This window comes from Camellia sinensis, unplaced genomic scaffold, assembly GCF_055761805.1.
Source record: "Camellia sinensis isolate YWXY unplaced genomic scaffold, ASM5576180v1 Unanchor6, whole genome shotgun sequence".
Taxonomy (NCBI): domain Eukaryota; kingdom Viridiplantae; phylum Streptophyta; class Magnoliopsida; order Ericales; family Theaceae; genus Camellia; species Camellia sinensis.
This window is the reverse complement of record NW_028129474.1, coordinates 11,212,323-11,234,140: the sequence shown is the minus strand read 5'-3', so window position 1 is coordinate 11,234,140 and position 21,818 is coordinate 11,212,323. Positions and strand designations below refer to the sequence as shown.

Genomic DNA, 21,818 nt, shown 5'->3' with positions numbered 1-21,818 from the left:
GTGAACCAACAAGGAGGGTGATTTCAAGGAGTACCAATGCTGGTAGTAGCATCATTCCCAAATCCACCGAGATCAATGCAGTCGCCACAGCCAACCCTTTTGCCAAACTAAGCCTACAAACAGCCGGCCTAGCCCGAGCTCAGGGCAGAACTTTCACTCCCCTCTATATGAGCCTGACTAGCGCACAAAAAGCCTTCATGGAAAGAGGGCATCTCAAACCCCTCGATCCTCAACCTCTTCCTAACCCACTTCCAGCCAGACATAACCCCTCCAAGTACTGTATGTACCATCAGCAGCGCGGTCATGGCCCCGACCGTTGCTACCGCCTTCGTCATGAGGTCCAAAATCTCATCGGCAACCAGATGATAGCTCCACCTTCAGTGTCACACCCTAGACTTGCCCCTAAAAGTTCGGGCATGACCTAAGCAGAAAAGGACACTTAACTTGGTTCCATAGAGGGGCCTGACCGGAAGCTGTAAAACGTGAGTGATATAAACCAGAAAATATGACATCCATTGAGCTACTAAGTCATGCCAGGATCATAAACATTTCATAGGACAAGTACATCAAAAGCCAAAATACATTTAAGAGTTAGTTATTTACAGGCATATACAAAACCAACCCCGAGGTGGGGTATATAACAAAATCATTAAGTACATAATAACTTAAGCCAATAGCAAAAGTGTGAGCCATCGTCTAACAACTCCACAAAAGTAGGGTCCCGACCCCAAGCTTGGCTGTGCCTAGGCTGACAAAAGTATGACGATGCCGAGCTAAGATCGACCTCCTGGTTGATTACCTACAGAAACAGGCATAATATAGGGTGAGCCAAGCTCAGTGAACAATAGTACTGGTATGCATGTAAACATATCTAATGCTGAAATCATGTAAGTAGTCTGTCTCTGTACGGCTTGTTGGGACAACATAATCGGTTTATAATTGTCATAATGTGGCCCCTGGCCTAAGAACTTCACACATTCAGGAAAGAGTCCTTGGGTTCATAATTCACAATTCATCACATAGACCTTTGGTTCTTTTTGATTCACAAGCTTACAATAGTATAAGTTCATATTTCACACATCGGCCCTTGGCCTCATAATTTCATCATTCACAAATGGCCCTTGGCCACATTGATTCACAATTCACAAATGACCCTTGGTCATGTAGTTTCACATTAGGGCTTGTAGCCACATTGACTCACAAATGGCTCTAAGCCACATTGATTCACAAATGGCTCTAAGCCACATTGGTTCATAAATGGCTCTAAGCCACATTGGTTCACAAATGGCTCTAAGCCACATTGGTTCACAAATGGCCCTAAGCCACATTGGTTCGCGAGTTCACAATTGCCTTGGTACATTCCATTAGTCACAAGCTTTCACATAAGATGTGTACAACTTCACAACCTTTTTCAATGTTTCTACAATTTCGTATTGAATCACTTATAGAAAATATATCATTTCATGCCAACACAAGTTTGATAGTGAAGTTCGTAACGTCAAGATATAACGTCAATACATAATATGATAAAACTTTCAACAAGGGTCACAACGTCAATAAAAATAAATACTGAGTAGAGGTACATTGAAGTACTATTACTCACTGTGTTGTGTCGGTGCACTTCCTTTTGAGGCGTTTCCTACACACATGAAAAATCACATTAGTCCCTTTTATCCTTGTTAAATCAACATTCGGTTCACTTACTTTGATTGAATTAACGAACATTCAAACAATATAAATTGCAGGTTTTGACAACATTAGAGGACCCAACACGCAAAACGGAGCATCCCAACTTTTCTGGCTTGAGCCGCACTTGCGGCTAGGATCTCCCGCACGTGCGGCACACCTCCCGCACGTGCGGCATTGAGGCCCCGCACGTGCCTTTTTTGCAGTGTTGAAGTCCAAAATTTGCCATTTTCCCGCACGTGCGGCAGTGACTCCCGCACGTGCGGCTGAGGTTCCCGCACGTGCGGCCTTAGGCCCCACACGTGCGGCGATTCTGCACCAAAAGTCCGAAAATTCTGCACAATTTCTTCCTCTTGTAGACATGTTTAGGGCCTCAAAAATCTAGCTTTAAATTACAATTATATAAGCTCAAAGCATATCAATAGATGTGAACAAGGATCAAATTACATATTTCATTTGAGTAAAAATCAAATCATGAATCCACAACTTAAATTCACTCCAATTCACAAGATTCCTACTTGTTCTCACATCTCAACTCATAAACATAAAATCATGCCATATACTTGAATTCAAACAGGCCAATTGAAGAAATAGAGTAAGGCCTCTCATAGGTACTTCAAATTGAGTCAAAACATGCAAAGTAAGGTCATTTTGCTAATTTACTTCTCATACACACAACACCACAATCCCAACTCTTAGGTACATGATTATAGGAACATCTTCACATAAATTATGACAAGAAGGGTTGTGGATGAAAATTAGATACACATTTACATACCTTAAGCCCAAACCTCAACCTGCTTGAGGACCTTCTCTCTCTACCCCTTCTATTCTTAAGTTTAGAGTTAGGAATTCCTTGCTTGTCAAATGACCAAGAACACACATATATATTTCTATAAAGAGAGAATGAGACGAAAATCAATCGTTTACACATCCGAAAATTGACATTTCACAGAAGTGCTTAATATTACCTAAAAATTATGCTGGTTCCAAATATATGATCAATTTTGACTTATTAAGCTGCTAAGGCCCTCAATTTCTACTTTATCGTTCTAGTAGTAACAGATACATTTCTTTCCTAACAGATACAATTCATTCGCAAGGCATTACAACATAGTTACTTGAACCTTTTTTCTTGTACAGTTTCATTTTAGGCATTTAACAGCACAGAATAAAGGACTAACATATATCACAAGCACACATGAGGGTCGGGTCGTTACACTCTCCCCCCCTTAAAAAAAGTTTGGTCCCTCAAACTTGCTTGTACCTCAAAACGGAAACAGATATGGATACTGTTGCTGCATATCCTCTTCTTTTTCCCAAGTAGCTTCAGTGCCATAATGTTCTTGCCACTCTACCTTTACCATTGGAAATTCCCGATTGCGCAATTGCTTTACTTGTCGCTCCAAAATTCGAAGTGGTCTTTCTTCATAGCTTAACTTATCATCTAGCACAAGTTGATGATAGTCTATGACATGAGATGGATCTGATAGGTATCCTCGAAGCATAGAAACATGGAACACATTATGTACTTGACTCATACTCGGCGGAAGAGCCACTCGGTAAGCTACCAAACCCACTCTTTCTAGAATTTGGAAAGGGCCAACATATCGGGGTGTTAATTTACCCTTTTTCCCAAATCTCGGATGTCCCTTTAACGGGGTGACTTTCACGAACACATAACTACCCACTTCAAATTCCAAATCCCTTCGTCTGTTATCTGCATAGCTCTTCTGCCTGCTTTGTGCCGTTTTCAACCTCTCCCGGATAATTTTAACCTTTTCAGTTGTTGATTGCACAATTTCAGGACCCAACAATGCCCTATCTCCAACTTCAACCCAACATGCAGGGGAACGACACGGTCTTCCGTATAGAGCTTCATAAGGTGCCATCTCAATGCTCAAATGGTAACTGTTATTGTAGGCGAACTCTATCAACGGTAGATGGGTTTCCCAACTTCCTTGAAAATCCAATACACACAATCGGAGCATATCTTCTAAAGTTTGTATGGTTCTCTCGGATTGACCATCAGTTTGAGGGTGAAAAGTGGTGCTGAACGTAAGTTCGGTACCTATAGCCTCCGGTAAACTTTGCCAAAATCTTGAACCAAATTTGGGGTCCCTATCTGACACAATTGACACTGGAACACCATGAAGCCTTACTATTTCATTTATATGCAGTACTGCCAGCTTATCCGCATTATATTGAGTCTTCACAGGCAAGAAGTGAGCAGACTTGGTTAATCGGTCCACAATGACCCAAATCGAATTCATACCTCGAGGAGTCCTCGGTAACCCCACAACGAAATCCATGGTCAAATGCTCCCATTTCCATTCCGGGATTGGAAGGGGTTGTAATAATCCTGCTGGTCTTTGATGTTCCGCTTTGACTTGTTGACATTGTAGACACTTAGAAACAAATTCCGCGATCTCCTTTTTCATATTTGGCCACCAAAAATTTTGTTTTAAGTCTTGGTACATTTTAGTACTTCCCAGGTGTATTGATAATCTCGAGGCATGTGCTTCTCCTAGCAATTTCCATTTAAGCTCTAACACATTGGGGACACATATTCGACCTTGAAACTTTAATACCAAATCTACGTGACTGAATCCCGATTTTGGTTTTGCCCCTAACTCTTTATAGATTTTCCCTAAAGTCTCATCTTCCAGTTGATGTAACTTAATCTCTTCCAGCAAGGTGGGTTGAGCTCTTACTGCTGCTAGTGTGGCCTCCTGTTCACGTACCACTAGGTCCATATTCATTTTATCCAATTCGATCCTCAACTCCTTTCTTTCTACCAACAGATTTGCCAAGTCCCCCATATTCTTCCGACTAAGTGCATCTGCCACCATGTTAGCTTTACCAGGATGATATTGGATCTGCAAGTCATAATCCTTAATCAATTCAAGCCATCGCCGTTCTCGCATGTTCAACTCTTTCTGGGTAAACAGATACTTGAGGCTTTTATGATCAGTGTAGACTTCGCAGGTTGTACCATAATGATAATGCCGCCATATTTTCAAAGCAAAAACTACTACCGCTAATTCGAGATCGTGTGTGGGATAATTCTTCTCGTGGGGTTTCAGTTGTCGAGAAGCATAGGCAATAACCCTTCCATTCTGCATCAGCACACAACCAAGCCCCTTGTGTGAAGCATCACTGTAAATTACGAATCCTTCGGTACCAGATGGCAAAGCCAGAACTGGTGCTGTCGTCAATCTTGTTTTTAATTCTTGGAAAGCGGATTCCCATTCCTCTGACCATTCAAATGCAACTCCTTTTCGTGTCAGTTGGGTAAGTGGCACAGTGATTTTGGAGAAATTGTGAACAAACCTCCTGTAATATCCAGCTAACCCCATGAAACTTCGTATCTCAGTTACATTAGTGGGAGTTGGCCAATTCACAATTGCTTCAACTTTGTGTGGATCAACAGAGACTCCTTCTTTTGTCACCACATGCCCCAAAAATGCCACTTCTTGTAGCCAGAATTCACATTTCTTCAACTTTGCATACAGTTTCTTCTCCCGGAGTGTTTGAAGAATTAGGCGAAGATGATCCTCATGAGCTTCTGCACTCTTCGAGTATATAAGAATGTCATCAATAAAAGCCACCACAAATTCGTCTAGATAGGGCTTGAAGACACGATTCATTAGATCCATAAATGCTGCTGGTGCGTTTGTAACTCCGAAGGGCATAACCAAAAATTCATAATGGCCGTACCGGCTTCGAAAAGCTGTCTTCTCCACATCATCGACTTTAACTTTCAATTGATGGTAGCCAGACCGTAAATCAATTTTTGAGAAAACTTGTGCCCCTTGTAATTGATCAAATAGGTCATCTATCCGTGGTAAGGGGTACTTATTTTTAATTGTCACCTTATTCAGTTCCCTATAGTCGATACATAACCGAAGTGTTCCGTCCTTCTTTTTCACAAACAATACTGGCGCACCCTAAGGAGATACACTCGGGCGAATAAATCCCTTGTCAAGCAGATCCTGTAATTGAATCTTTAACTCTTTCATTTCAGCTGGTGACATCCTATAGGGTGTCTTCGAAATGGGTTGGGTTCCAGGCGCCACTTCAATTATAAACTCGATTTCTCGGTCTATTAGTTGGCCCGGCAATTCTTCAGGAAAAACATCCGGAAATTCACGGACCACTGGGATCACATCAATATTTCCATTCATCCCTTGCCCTTCCAAAACACTACATAGATACCCCTGACAGCCTTTTCGTATTAAGTTGCAAGCCTTCATGGCAGATATCAGATAGGGTGGCGAAATCACTTCCTGCCCTTGAACCATAGACTTTGATTGCCCCGGAGGATAGAAATTAATTTGCTTAGTCACACAGTTTATAGTTGCACCATAAGCACTTAGCCAATCCATCCCCAGAATAACATCAAAATAAGTCATATCGAGAGGCACTAAATTAGCATACACTCGAATATCCCCAAGTTGAAGTTCACAAGCTAGGTATATAGTAGCACAAATCATAGACTCTCCCAAGGGGGAGGACATACACAACATGTAAGATAAGTTTTCTTCAATTTTATCTAAATTAGGAGCGAAGAGTTTCGACACAAAAGAGTGAGTGGAGCCAGAATCAAACAATACATGCGCAGATTGACCACAAATAGTAAATGTACCTGACACCACTGTTGCTGTGTTTTGTACATCACCTGGAATCAAAGCGAACACCCTACCTTGTCTTGCAGTGTCTTTGTTATTACTCGGTTTGGCAACCGCCTTCGCATTGGGGGTTAGTGTAGACCCCGCGGAACTTCTAGCGGATCTATTGCCTTTTTGTTGAGCCCATTGTGGGCAATCCTTTACCAAATGTCCCATTTTTCCACATTTAAAACATGCTCCAGTCTTCCAGTGACAAGTTCCTCGATGTCGCCTTCCACAGTCTGGACACACCGGAGTGGAATTTTGAGTCGTAGTAGTGGTGCTGAAGTTCCCTGAATTGTGCTTCTTAGCGGGTGGAGCAACGGATCTCTTTGACCATTGGTTGTTTTGTCTCTTCCCTTTCCACTCGGAAATCCGATTCTGGGCCGCAAGGTTTCCTTCTGCGATAACAGCCCTTTCTAGCACCTCAACATATGTGGGTAATTTTAGCATATTGACCCGGTCCAAAATGGCACCCTGCAATCCCCCTTCAAATTTTCGTGCCTTCTTATAGTCTGTATCTACCATATGAGGTGCAAACCGAGCTAATTCAGCAAATTGAGCCTCATATTCTGCAATAGTCTTATTTCCTTGTCTAAGAGTCTCAAATTCCGTCACCTTCTTATCTCGCATGCTTTGAGGAAAATACTTATCATAGAACAGTTCCAGAAATCTACCCCATGTTAAGTCCCGATGCACTGTTCTTGTAAGCATCCACCATCTTCGCGCCTCATCTTCAAGAGTAAAGGCGGCAAGTTGCACTTTCTGGGCTTCAGTACATGGAAATACTTCGAACAATTTCTCTATTCCCAGCACCCATGCTTCAGCTTTCATAGGTTCTATTCCCCCCTTAAATGACGGTGGTTTCATCTTTTTAAACTCCTTCGTGAGTGTGATGGTTCGGTCCTCAACATGAACATGTTGTTCTGCAGGTGGAGGTCCTGGTGGTGGTGGCGGTTGTTGCTGTTGTTGCCTTAGGGTGTCCGCCATGTCCATAATCATTCTTTCCATTCGGTCCAACCGTGCCGAGGTAGCCTCGTCCGAATCTTCCACCCTTGTTCTCACCATAACCTACATAACATTCAATTATATCCGGCAAACAGAGTTCAAATTGTTAGCGTTAGCACAGTTCATTCTACGTTGCCATCGATCTTTCATACATTTTTAGGATGCCATGCATGATGCTTAAGTCTTTTCTAGACATCCAAAGGCTCAATGGATCTGTGTGTGGGATAGCAACTCGTGCTCTGATACCACTGTCACGCCCTAGACTTGCCCCTAAAAGTTCGGGCATGACCTAAGCAGAAAAGGACACTTAACCTGGTTCCATAGAGGGGCCTGACCGGAAGCTGTAAAACGTGAGTGATATAAACCAGAAAATATGACATCCATTGAGCTACTAAGTCATGCCAGGATCATAAATTCATAGGACAAGTACATCAAAAGCCAAAATAAATTTAAGAGTTAGTTATTTACAGGCATATACAAAACCAACCCCGAGGTGGGGTATATAACAAAATCATTAAGTACATAATAACTTAAGCCAATAGCAAAAGTGTGAGCCATCGTCTAACAACTCCACAAAAGTAGGGTCCCGACCCCAAGCTTGGCTGTGCCTAGGCTGACAAAAGTATGACGATGCCGAGCTAAGATCGACCTCCTGGTTGATTACCTACAGAAACAGGCATAATATAGGGTGAGCCAAGCTCAGTGAACAATAGTACTGGTATGCATGTAAACATATCTAATGCTGAAATCATGAAAGTAGTCTGTCTCTGTACGACTTGTTGGGACAACATAATCGGTTTATAATTGTCATAATGTGGCCCCTGGCCTAAGAACTTCACACATTCAGGAAAGAGTCCTTGGGTTCATAATTCACAATTCATCACATAGACCTTTGGTTCTTTTTGATTCACAAGCTTACAATAGTATAAGTTCATATTTCACACATCGGCCCTTGGCCTCATAATTTCATCATTCACAAATGGCCCTTGGCCACATTGATTCACAATTCACAAATGACCCTTGGTCATGTAGTTTCACATTAGGGCTTGTAGCCACATTGACTCACAAATGGCTCTAAGCCACATTGATTCACAAATGGCTCTAAGCCACATTGATTCATAAATGGCTCTAAGCCACATTGGTTCACAAATGGCTCTAAGCCACATTGGTTCGCGAGTTCACAATTGCCTTGGTACATTCCATTAGTCACAAGCTTTCACATAAGATGTGTACAACTTCACAACCTTTTTCAATGTTTCTACAATTTCGTATTGAATCACTTATAGCAAATATATCATTTCATGCCAACACAAGTTTGATAGTGAAGTTCGTAACGTCAAGATATAACGTCAATACATAATATGATAAAACTTTCAACAAGGGTCACAACGTCAATAAAAATAAATACTGAGTAGAGGTACATTGAAGTACTATTACTCACTGTGTTGTGTCGGTGCACTTCCTTTTGAGGCGTTTCCTACACACATGAAAAATCACATTAGTCCCTTTTATCCTTGTTAAATCAACATTCAGTTCACTTACTTTGATTGAACTAACGAACATTCAAACAATATAAATTGCAGGTTTTGACAACAATAGACGACCCAACACGCAAAACGGAGCATCCCAACTTTTCTGGGTTGAGCCGCACGTGCGGCTAGGATCTCCCGCACGTGCGGCACACCTCCCGCACGTGCGGCATTGAGGCCCCGCACGTGCCTTTTTTGCAGTGTTGAAGTCCAAAATTTGCCATTTTCCCGCACGTGCGGCAGTGACTCCCGTACGTGCGGCTGAGGTTCCCGCACGTGCGGCCTTAGGCCCCGCACGTGCGGTGATTCTGCACCAAAAGTCTGAAAATTCTGCACAATTTCTTCCTCTTGGAGACATGTTTAGGGCCTCAAAAATCTAGCTTTAAATTACTATTATATAAGCTCAAAGCATATGAATACATGTGAACAAGGATCAAATTACATATTTCATTTGAGTAAAAATCAAATCATGAATCCACAACTTAAATTCACTCCAATTCACAAGATTCCTACTTGTTCTCACATCTCAACTCATAAACATAAAATCATGCCATATACTTGAATTCAAACAGGCCAATTGAAGAAATAGAGTAAGGCCTCTCATAGGTACTTCAAATTGAGTCAAAACATGCAAAGTAAGGTCATTTTGCTAATTTACTTCTCATACACACAACACCACAATCCCAACTCTTAGGTACATGATTATAGGAACATCTTCACATAAATTATGACAAGAAGGGTTGTGGATGAAAATTAGACAAACATTTACATACCTTAAGCCCAAACCTCAACCTTCTTGAGGACCTTCTCTCTCTACCCCTTCAATTCTTAAGTTTAGAGTTAGGAATTCCTTGCTTGTCAAATGACCAAGAACACATATATATATTTCTATAAAGAGAGAATGAGACGAAAATCAATCGTTTACACATCCGAAAATCGACATTTCACAGAAGTGCTTAATATTACCTAAAAATTATGCTGGTTCCAAATATATGATCAATTTTGACTTATTAAGCCGCTAAGGCCCTCAATTTCTACTTTATCGTTCTAGTAGTAACAGATACATTTCTTTCCTAATAGATATATTTCATTCGCAAGGCATTACAACATAGTTACTTGAACCTATTTTCTTGTATAGTTTCATTTTAGGCATTTAACAGCACAGAATAAAGGACTAACATATATCACAAGCACACATGAGGGTCGGGTCGTTACATTCAGACCCCAATGACCAAGTACCTCATCCGCATCTCAATCTAATCCACACACTGGCCGTCCCTTACGACCCCACCGTATACATCACCTCAGTCCATCTACCCAAGCCTAATGTGTTTATCCCAGAGAGCATGGACTTATGCATGATGGGTGCATCTGAACCCCAATCATCTCAAACCCACGAACCCACTACTTCCGAGCTGATGAAAATGATTGAAGACCTTCAGAGAACTGTGGCAGATCTGGCCTTTGGGGTTTTGGCCCCATCATCGACCACATCACGTACCAGGGAATTCATATCTAAAGGCTCCCCAACCTTGGGACAGGTTGCATTTGAAGAAGGCCAATCCCTTGGCAAAGTGGAGGCAAGAGGTAAGAACAAGGTAGGGGTAAGCGTTGGTCCCCATGAACACCTTCAGTTGGATATTGAGGCTGTGAAAGCCGAAGGGCTGAACAAACAGCAAGTACTTGCAGTTGTTGCAAAAATTGTAGATGACACTTTCGCCACTCAGAATGAGAGCAGTCTGAATCAAGGGGCAATCCGGGAGAAGGGCCGCTGTACCAGGAATGTTCCTTTCAGCTCTAAACCCTTGCTCGGAAGAGATCAGCAAACCCAGTCAACGCTTGCCAATCCCTTTGCTGGTGCATCCAGTAAAACTCCACAAACCTTAAAACACCCACCTCGAGGCCAGAGGGTGTTCGCACCACTGTACATGTCTCTATCAGCGGCCTTGAGGGTCCTGATTAGAGGGGGGGGATCTGAAACCCCTGGAGCCGCGACCACTGCCAAATAGACTTCCTTCCTCCCACGATCCGACCAAGTACTGTGCCTTTCATCAGCAAGTCGGCCATGTCACTGATGGTTGTTTCCGTCTTCGCCAGGAAATACAAGATCTGATTGACAATAAGGTCATCGTCGCACCATCTCAACAAAGTCTATCGTCATTGGATCAGTGAACCTGGGGGATAATGCGGTGCGATCGGGGGATGAACCACCTGCGGGTGGCGTTCAGTTTACTTCAGATGTGGCGTTTGACACGCACAGTTTTGAGCAATGTGCGAACACTAGTTTTTGTACTTTCTGACTTGGGTATTGGGTCAGTTTTGTTGTTTTGTATATGGTCAGTCTTTTTGTACTAAGTCGGTCAGGTCTGTCTTGTTGTATCGAGTCAGTCCTGTTTTGTTAGAGTCAGGTGATTTCGGGGGTGTTACCTCGGGCATCACTATTTTGTTTTGTGTTTGTCTTTTCGCTTTCTTTTGAGTCTGTTTCTGCCATGGAGCCAGTTACACCAATAGTTATGAATGAAACAGCAGTGGTTTTTCATGCTTTTGTGCTTACTTCTGCCTTGTGTCAGTCGTACCAGAAAGTCGAATGGAACGACAGTGCATTTCACCTGCTTCTCTGTGCTTTTGAGTCATTGCGTTGACCTAAGTTTTTTGAAGCTGTTTTTGAACATTGTGATGAAAACGAAGAGGAAGGAATTCCTCGGGTTTTTGCAAAAATTTGATCATTTGAGAGAAAGAGAGGCATGCTAAGCCTTTAATGATTGAGATCATGCTTGTTAATGTGAGTACTGAGAAGGATCCTGGCTTGATCCAGATTGGTCTCACACTGTCTTCAGCACGAGCGACTAGTCGCTTTCTTAAAAGATTTCAAAAAAAATGTTTTGCGTGATCCTGCGAAGACCTGTGTGGAATCGCTCTTGAGATTGTGCAGCCTAGGATCGCTCTCAGCCTCGAGACTTGACCCCTCATTTTCAAACCTTGGACTTAAATTCAGAATGGTCAATGGTCAACCATCAAAGGAGGCCGGTGTGGCCATATTTAAAACAGCCCATGAATTAGGGGCAGGAAAGTCAGATCAAGAAAATCAGATGTCATCAAAAGAAGCTTGCAAAGCTAGATTAGAAACACCCCTGGAACTAGGGGAAAAGAATTTCAAATGTGCTCGAAGAGCCGAAGATGGATCATTCCACAAATCAATGAAGATCGGCAAGAATGCCAAATCCCAGAGGGAGGAAAGAAGAAAGTATTGCTGAAGAAACACTGAGTTCCGATCCACAACACTAGGGGCAAATTCAGCCTCCGTTGGATGGACTCCTGCGTCGTCAGTGAACAACAACCGTTCTCCTGGATTCAGATGACTTCAAGATCTTAAACCATTCAACATGGACAAAACTACACTTTTACCCTTGAGAGGCTCGCTGGGCCGAAAACCCAGAAGGGCGACCCAGGCAAAAGTTAGAGCAAGAAAAAAAAAAGAGAAAAAGAAAAAGAAAATACAAAAAATGCAAAAGAAATGAAAAAAATGAAAAATAAAAATAAAAGATGAAAAAAAATTAAAAGAATTGAAAAGAAAAGAAAAACAGAGCTCGCAAGGTTGAAAACCCGGAAAGGCGGCCTTGGCAAAAGTTAGAGCGCAAAAGAAGAGATTAAATACCCGAGTGTACCTTAACCCCGAACTACGTAAGGCTTGATTCTCATCTTTGGGATACGTAGGCAACTTCATTCCGAAGTCCAGCCGTAAAACACTTCAAAATCAACTGTGTCCATGTAATGGTTTTGATCATCTTTGCCTTCTCTGTATCCGAGAGTTCGGTTGTCATCGTTACTCTGAGGACTGATTGCAATGCGCTGCGATGCTATCCAAACAAGGGGCAACTTTCCGTTGCCATACAGTGTGCCGCAGTGCCATTCAAACAAGGGGCAACTTTCCGTTGCCGTGCAGCTCTTTTCAAGCAAGGGGCAATTTTCCTTCGGATTTGAAGTTGCGCATCTCAAGAGTAGGTTCCGTGCTTGTTGAGCATTGGCCGTTTGCAAAAATAATTTTTGAGAATTTTTATTGAGGTTGACTGATCTCTTGAAAATTATTCCATCTTTTCCAAAACTTGACCATTTCTTGGACCCTAAAAGGGAAAATTTTCAGTGCTCATAACCTAACTTACATGATTTTCAAATCAAAAATTGAACAAGTATGTTAATCTGACTCTCATATTGGTCAAAATTGTTTCAGTAGAAAGCAAAAACAAAAAATGGTCAAAATAATGAATTAGGGGCACAGTTGAGTCAGGCTTCCTGTCTTTCTCCCGTTGACAATGCATCTGCCAGAAAGGGCACTCTACCTGCCAGAAAAGGGCACCACTGAAGCTGACCGCAAAAGGGCAAAAGGCTCTCACATCCTCCATGCAACGAGGTATCAAGCCAAGTGCGAAGCACAACTTGGAATGGATTAGGATATTCCACTCCTTTATCTGGACTGATCTGATCACGTCTAAACTCCCCAGCAGAGCATCGTCAACCAATGTCGATTGTAGATCTGCTGCACATCCAGCCGCATCGCAACCCCTCTGTGGGAGAAAGTTCACTATTGTGAGCAGAAGAAGAGAATCTAGCAGATTGCTTGGGGCAAAAACCCGCAACTTCCTGTTTATTCATCAACCACCCTGGGGAGGGATGAAAAATGAGAGATTAAAGAATAGAGAGATGTGCGTTGAGAGAAAAAGTGAGGAAAAGGGCTTTTTTCAGAAAAACAGAGCCTGAGGGCCGAGCGATATGAGAATCACAAATGAGAAAGGGTGGGAAACAATACCCGGGGAAACAGGCTCCATGTGCACATTTGAGTCTTGTGTTTTATTTTGTCTGTCTCGATTCTTGTTTTGAGTCGCTTCGAGTGTTACTCGATGTGTTTAGGTTGTTTACCTTTGTTTTTCCCTTGTTGAGTCGTTTTGGCTGTGGCCAGTCGTCAGCTCAATACCCGGTTATGAACTCATTTCTCAATTTCTAAAAAATCATCTTGTGCTCAGAGTGCTGTGCCATTCTCCACATTTGTGCAAAACAGTATTTGTTCTTTCATAAAATCGCAGGGTCCACCCCCGATAAGTGTGAACAGTAGAGCAAGGACCTATCTGAAGCTATGTAGGTTCTAGACTGCAAAGCCAAAGGAAAAAGGAAAATTTGGAGCATCTTAGGGTGTTCCAGCTTTGGCAAATTCCGAGATTGCACTCCAGGTGCACCTTCTCAGGCCTCGCCACTTCTCTGGAGTACGAGTGTATTTCGACCCCAAGTGTAAGCCTGCTTCAAGTCAGAATGGCAGTCTAAGCAGCACCCGAGGGTTTCACATGCAGACGTTATCTCTCGCCAATATAAACAGGGTGTCCCCTTTTGAGCTGAGCGTATTGCCAAGTCCTCCGAAAGGTAAATCGGAGGCACCAGAGCACGTGTTTGATGCCCTTCCATTGCATAGAATGTGCACTTTCATATACACTTCTGTTACATATGTGCTGCGCATCGTTATGATTTATGCATATGCTTTCAATATTGCATAGAATATGCTCCTGTTTCTTGCATAGAAAATGCTCGTATCTTTGCATAGAAAATGCACTCTTCCATACTTGCATAGCAAATGCACCTCATTTGCATAGAACATGCATTCACTCGCACTGTCTTGTGCACTTACACTTTGTATCTTACTAGCACTGTCTTGTGCATCTTGTGTTTGTATCTCACTCGCACTATTTTGTGCATTGCATATCACTCGCGCTGTTTAGCGTATCGCACTGTCTTGTGCATTTCAAAATCACTCGCGCTGTTTAGCGTATCGCATTGTCTTGTGCATTTCAAAATCAATCGCGCTGTTTAGCGTATCGCACTGTCTTGTGCATTTCAAAATCAATCGCGCTGTTTAGCGTATCGCGCTGTCTTGTGCATTTCAAAATCACTCGCGCTGTTTAGCGTATCGCCCTGTCTTGTGCATTTCAAAATCAATCGCGCTGTTTAGTGTATTGCACTGTCTTGTGTATTTCAAATCACTCACGCTGTTTACCGTATCGCACTGTCTTGTGCATTTCAAATCACTCACGCTGATTAACGTATCGCACTATCTTGTGCATTTCAAAATCAATCGCGCTGTTTAGCGTATCGCACTATTTTGTGCATTGCATATCAATCGCACTGTTTAGCGTATCGCATTGTCTTGTGCATTTCAAATCACTCGCGCTTTCTTGCGCATCGCACTATTTTGTGCAGTTTATCACTCGCGCTCTCTTGCGCATCGCACTATTTTGTGCAGTTTACACTCGTGCTCTCTTGCGCATCGCACTATCTTGTGCATTTCATTACATGCTCTCTCTCATCTTGCATAGAAAATGCTTGTAGCATTTGTTAGTTCATTGCGTCGCACTGTTTTGTGCACCTTACTTGCATTTTGCATGCATTCTATCGCGCTATCTTGCGCACCTCACTGTAGACACCCCATTTTGACCGTCCTCAAGACTTGGACGTCACCGTTTGAACACTCGGTGATCATCCATGTTTGTGTTCGTTTGGAGTTCCCGGAGGCCTCGGCTCGCGTGCCTTGCCTCAGGATCTCCGAACTCGACCGTTTAGTGTTTGGTTTTGCACCAAACACTTGTGTTTTGCCTTGCAAGGGCAGGGTAGGGCTTGTAGACCATCCCCACCCACCACCGGCAATGGCTAGAGGCCACCGGCTGGTTTTTGCTGCCACCGGCAATGTATATTGCCAGCCGGCACTATTTGTTGCCGGTCAGCACTTTTTAGTGCCGGCCGGCACTCCTTTTGGCCAAGATGGCATTTTTGGCCGGCCGATTACTGTGCATCTGCTTTAGCAGATATTTTAAGACAGCTGTCTTGCTTTTGCTCCCCTCCATACACGTGTATGGAGGGATCTCCCTCTTATGAAGCTTGTCTTGTAAGCTTTACAAGACAAGAAGTGCCATATAGAGAGAGAGAGGTCTCTTGGCTTGAGAAGGGAGAGAGTTTAGATATTTTGAGAGCAAAAACTGCCATTGTTAAGCTCTGGTTTTAGTGTTTGAGTTAGATACAATTCCTATATCTCTTTCCCTCTCTTTTGTGCTCTAGGTGTTTTGTGTCTTACTATTGCACACAAACACCTAGTGTTTCACCTTCCTCTTGGAACTAAGGTTCTAAGGGACTGATTTTGAAGTTTTGGTGTTGGATTCAAGCTAAAGGAGGCCATTGGAGCACCATTTGTGAAGGGATCATCAAGGGTAAGAAACTTACACCTTTATTCCCCATTTTTACAATGATTTTCTACCTATCTTAGAGCTGTTTTTGTGCTTATTGTATAACATAAAAAAGTTCTGTTTTCAAGCCCTCTTTATTGTTTATTAAGAGCGTTTTGTTGTTTGAGGGTGGTTGACCCCCCTTAAGCCTTGAAAGGCCTCATTTTGGGCCATTTTGTGCTAGCTCCGGGATTTTGGTGTTGGAGTCTCTTCACCACTGAAATCTTGAGGGATTTCAGTGGTGAAGATGATGTCTTGAAGTCCCAAGAAGGAGATGGCTACCCCCTCTCCTTGTTGTCCTTGAAAAGGGCATGTTTTGGCCTCTTGAGAGAGCATTATGCTTGAGTGTGTGTTGAGCATGTTTAGGCTGTTTTTCATGCATATATATCCATAATATAACATGATTTTAAGTTGGTTTTGGTACTCCATGCATGCTTAGCATAGTTGCCTTGTAATGCCTTGTTATGCCTTGATATGCCTTAGGTTGTTAGCCTTCGTTGGAGCATGTTTTAGGCTTAGTTTTGTGAAGATTATGTGCTTATCTTGACATGTTTTAGGTCTGTCCATAAGTGTTTGGGTTGATTTTAGCATGCTTGGTATAGCTCCTTTGTATTTAGGCTTGTTGGCCTTGAGCATGTGAATGTATAGCATGGCACCTTTGCATTGTTTTGGTGATTTGGGACCACCCTACATGCTATTTCAGTCCCATTTTCATGCTTGTTTGATTGCCTTGCATGCCTCTTTAATGCTTTGGAAGCTTGTGTAGCAATGCTCCATGTTTTGACCATTATGCATGCCTTTGTTTTTTTGAGTCATTTGGATGCCATCTAAGTGGTCCTTAGGCCTTGTATTAATGTCCCAAAACTCTGTTTTTGGTCAATGAGTTCATGCCATGTTTGGTCTTACTAAGTGTAGTTCAATGCCCCATTGGTTTGCTTTGAACACTTGGGCTATTTATTGCATATTTGGCTTGATGTATTGCTTGGTTTGGCACCATGTTTTAGCATGATTTCAATGCTTATGTTGCATGTTAATTAGTCCATGATTCTCCCTTTCAAATGTGTTTGAGGGTCGTGCAATTTGTGCTTAAGTGTTGGCCTTCAATTAGGTGCATGTGTGCATGTATATTTGGTCCTTCATTATGGCATTTTGGCTACTGTTTTAGGCCTATTTAGAGTTGCCTAATTCATGTTTAAGTCCATCTTTGCACCCATTTGCATTGCCATATGTATACTTGTATGCTTGCATAAGTTAGTTGCCATGCCATGTTGCATCCTTAGCTTGTATGCTTAGGTTGCATTGCATTTTGCATGCATTCCTTGCCCCTTGATTTGGTGATAGGGATTAGGACTTTGGTTTGATTTGGTTTGCATTTCATTTGAAATCAAAGTTGCATACTTGGTTCTTTGGGCCATCATGCATGGAAATGCGTGATTGGTGGTCCGAGAATCGAGGCACATGCCCCTTTGAGTCATTATCATGATAAGGGACATGGTTGGTGCATATATGCCTTGAATTGTGCTGCCATGCTTTGCCTTGCCCTCTGTTGCTGTCATTTGCAGATTCTGCAGGAACACTCTGCCGACCGGCAGTGTAATGTGCCGACCGGCAAAAATTCCTCTGCCGACAGCTTCATTTTGTGCCGATGGCCACACACCACTGCCGGTGGTAATTCCACTCAGCCGGTGGCACTCCCCAATGTCCAGGGATTCTGTCCTGAGGTTTTGACAGCCTCCAGAGGAGTGAAGGAAGGAAAACAGAGGCAGCCTACGCATGGCGGCGCGTTTCCCGAGGCGTTTTCCCTGTTTTCTTAATTTTAGTTAATTTGCTTAGTTGATTAGGCAATTTGTAATATTTAATTAGCTTGCGTAGTTAATTAATTTGTAATATTAATTTGGCACCTCCGAGTGAGGGTAAATATGTAATAAGTGTGCGTGAGTGTGTGTATGTCTTCCAACCTCACGTCTTTCTTCCCTTTTATTTACCTGCTTATGATGGTAGATTAGGGCACGTTTAATTTAGCATACCTTATGCTATGCATGTGTGCATCCATGCATTTTTATTGCATGCATTAGGCTCGGTACATCACGCTAACTGCATTTGTACTTCAATTCAAAAATTGAATATGTGATAGTTGATCGCATTTCATATGCCATGCTTAGGTTAGCCGAGCCTATCTAATTGCATCCTGTATGTGTTGTATTAGGCAATTTAACATGAACTAGGACACGCATGTTTGCTAACTAGTTTACTGTTTTGGCACGGAGTACGATGTAAGTATTTCCGCTTTAGCATATCGCATGAGTGTGAGTGTTGCCATGACAGCATGCTTAACATGTGGCTAGATGCTTATGTGTTATAAACTGCTTGGATGCCTGTGGGTGAAGGTTGGATTGTTTGAGTTGGAAAAACTCATTGAAATCCGTGTTTTAGCCTACTTGCGAGTAGCAAAATTTAAAGCAGTTTCAAAACAAACGGATATGCAATGTTTCTTTCCAAATTAGGCAATCTAGTCTATACTTGTTTGCTGCGCGCATAACATAGTAATTCTAGGCTAATAATTGGAATAAGAACGCATAACGTTTTCAAAATCGGATATCATGGTTAGTAGAGGCCGGTCTTCGGACCGGGCGAAAGGGGGTGCTCATAGCTGACCTTCCCCGATCGTACCCAAGCTCCCGAGCCGAGACAACTTCGGTGATGACGGACATGTGGCCTTCGGCACCGAGTCAGGGTTTCCTAAATTCTCCCATAAAAAATATTTAGGTGGCGACTCTGTATCTGGCAAAGCAGTCCATGTTTGGCACTACTTTTTAAAAAATCTGTTTCTCAAAACGATTTGCCAGATTTGGACTCTTTGGTTCAGATTAAGAACCGTGACAACAAAAATCACGAGTCCGAACTGTAGCAGCGGGGTCCCCCCTCGCAGGCTTGTTACACTCACCTGTACTTGTTAGTACATTGCATTGTTTTGAATACAAACCGGCTTCGCATAGCGTATAAGTCCAATTATCAAAGTCTTCTTTCATATCATTTGTATCCTACCCCTGAACTACGCTGGTTTGATTCCTTGCAAATGGATACGTAGGCAGCCTGCGGGCACAACCATTCATTCATTTGTATTTTGTTTTGTTTGTCCAAGTCTTCGGCCTTGTCAAAAATAGGTCGTCTCTGGGCTTTGACATTCACTCCCGTCATTCTTATGACTTCCGAGTTCTGTCAAAGAGGGGCAACTGTAGACACCCCATTTTTGACAGCCCATAAGACTTGGGCGTTACTGATGGTTTACTTGGTGATAAAAGGTGTGCAGGGCAAAGCCCTAGTTTCTTCGGCAAGGGGAGAGACAAGTCTAAAATTCACACCCCGTTTTGGACCAAAGCTATTTTGGATGGTTTTTAGACCTTAAAACCCTCTCTCAAAAACTTTTTTGAAATAAAGTTTCTGCGTTGTTCTGAGGCTCGCATTTTGTCAAACGTTGCGCTTTTCGGTAAACCGAGTAGGGACGAAGTGGAAATGAATGAAAGAGAGATGAAATCTTTGAAAAATCTTTCAAAACACCTTGCTTAGGGGTTTGAAGTTGAAGAAAGGAGGGGAAGAGAGAAGAAACCAAGTTGGAGGAGAAGACAGGCATGAATCTGGGTAGAAGGGAGTCGAGCAGTCCTCACTGAATCGGGCTTATTAATCTTCATACTTGGATTTTAGCTATTGGGCCACCACCGTCGGAAAGCTAACTTCCGGGGCTTCATTTTTCACTCAAGAATCTCTTAAAGCCAAGTCCGGGTGGGGGAGATATGATCAGTTGAAGTTGGGCATCATCCCGGTTGGATTGAATCTGCGCGGCTTCACCAAAAAGGGCATAACTTTTTTCACAGGAGGAATTTTAATGCAAGGTTTGTGGCATTGGAAAGATAACTTCCGGGGCTTCAATTTGGACACGCACCGGCCATTTTTTGACCTTGGAAGCATCTATCGGCAATCTATTTAGCCGCCCGGCAATTTATTGTGCCGACCGGCCATTTATTTTGGCCGATGACCTCCTTTTCTGGCCGGTTTGACCTTTTTGCACCTTCCAAGCATGGTGTATGCCAGCTGTGCCAGCTGGGATGCACAGACCCTACTCCCCGTGCATATATGTGGCTATTTTTCCCGTTTGACCACCTTTGACCCCTCTTTTTGCACCCTTTGCTCAAGGCTTCTTGAGGAAGCTTTGATCCCTTGTCTTGGCTTCCTCAAGAAGCTTGGATAGCTGTCTTAGCTTCCTCTAGAAGCCTTGACCTCCTTTGCTCCTTTTGCCCCTTTTACTTAGCTTCTTTGAGAAGCTTAAACCATTTCCCTTTGCCTATATAAGAAACCCATCCTCCTCTATTGTTTTGGTTCAGCAAAAAACCAGACCTAGAGCATATATATCTGATATACATACCCTCTCTCTATATATCTCCCTCTCTCTCATCCTTTGTGTGTGTTTAAGAGCCTTAAAGTGTGTTTTGACCATAGTATTGCACCAACACACACACCATTACACCACACTTCGACTTGAGAAGCCTTGAGGGTTTGTTCTTGGAGTTTTAAGCTGGTTTTGATCACAAGAAGAGGTCTGACCTTGCTGTTCATCAAAGGTTCTTCAAGGGTAACTTCTCTGCTTTAGTTTCCCCATTTTTGCACACACTTTTAGCCTATCTTGCTTTCTGATTTAAGCTTTGTGTATAACTGAAAAAATTCTTGTTTTAGCTCATTTTTAAGTTTGTTCAAGAACACTTTTGTGTTTGGGGTTGTTTGACCCCTCTTAGGCCTCGTTTGGCCTCATTTTTGTGCATTTTTAGTGAGCTCCGGGACCACCTTTTTTGGGCCTCCTCACCACTGAAATCTTGAGGGATTTCAGTGGTGAGGATGGTGGTTTAAGGTCCTAAGAAGGAGAGGGCCATCCCCTCTCCTTGTTGTCTTGTTTGATGCCCTTTTTGGCCTTACAAAGGGGCCTATATTTGCACACTTCTTGAGCTCAGTTCAGGCATTTTTCAGTGGGTTTTAGGACCCCCATAAGCCATTTCCAGAGTTGGTTTGGTCTTGCTAAATGTCTATTTTGCATGTGCTTAATAACTCCTTGGATGGCCCTCTAAAGTAACTCATCATTTTTGCATGCCATGGTTGAATATCAGTGGTTATTTGGGCCTATTTTCACATGTTTTATTCACTAATTTTTTATGGTTTGGTGAGATTCCATGTACATCATATACTTGCCATACAACCCATGTTTGCTAGTCAAAGTTGCATGCTATTTTAGTCCATCTTGATAACATCTTTTGGCCATGCTTTGAACTGGAAATATGCATGTTTTGGACTGTCTTGCATCTGTCTTCATGCTTCATGATCAAATAATGCATGCTTTGTATAGCTATAGGCCAATGCGTATGCCTAGTTTTGCGTTTCGGGGCCATTCCATGCATCGGGTGCCATGTTTCCATGATTCGGGGTTGTTTTGTATCACATTTCAGTGCTGGAATTACATGCTTGTATGCCATATTTCATGCCTTGCCATGCCTTGTTAGAGTTGCATACTATGCCTTAGGTTTGGTCCTCGGTTTGCGTGCATGCGTGCACGCATTTCGAGAGTCTCATTTTTCATCTAATAGCCACTGTTTTTGGCATGCTTGCAAGCTATGCATGTTAGTTTA

General features: G+C 42.6%; 1 protein-coding gene and 1 long non-coding RNA gene across 2 annotated transcripts; both read right to left on the bottom strand.

Moving 5' to 3' along the window:
- Nucleotides 1–495: 495 nt before the first annotated feature.
- Nucleotides 496–1,740, bottom strand: LOC145818233 (uncharacterized). The gene is made up of 2 exons (XR_014359671.1): nucleotides 1,604–1,740; nucleotides 496–799 (listed from the first exon to the last, which is right to left on the bottom strand). It is a non-coding gene; the product is annotated as an uncharacterized LOC145818233 (long non-coding RNA).
- A 3,896-nt stretch (nucleotides 1,741–5,636) lies between these two features.
- LOC145818251 (uncharacterized) lies at nucleotides 5,637–7,346 on the bottom strand. Its single transcript, XM_082912893.1, has one exon. The coding sequence runs from the start codon at nucleotides 7,344–7,346 to the stop codon at nucleotides 5,637–5,639; it is 1,710 nt and encodes a 569-aa protein (XP_082769019.1).
- Between the last annotated feature and the right edge of the window lie 14,472 nt (nucleotides 7,347–21,818).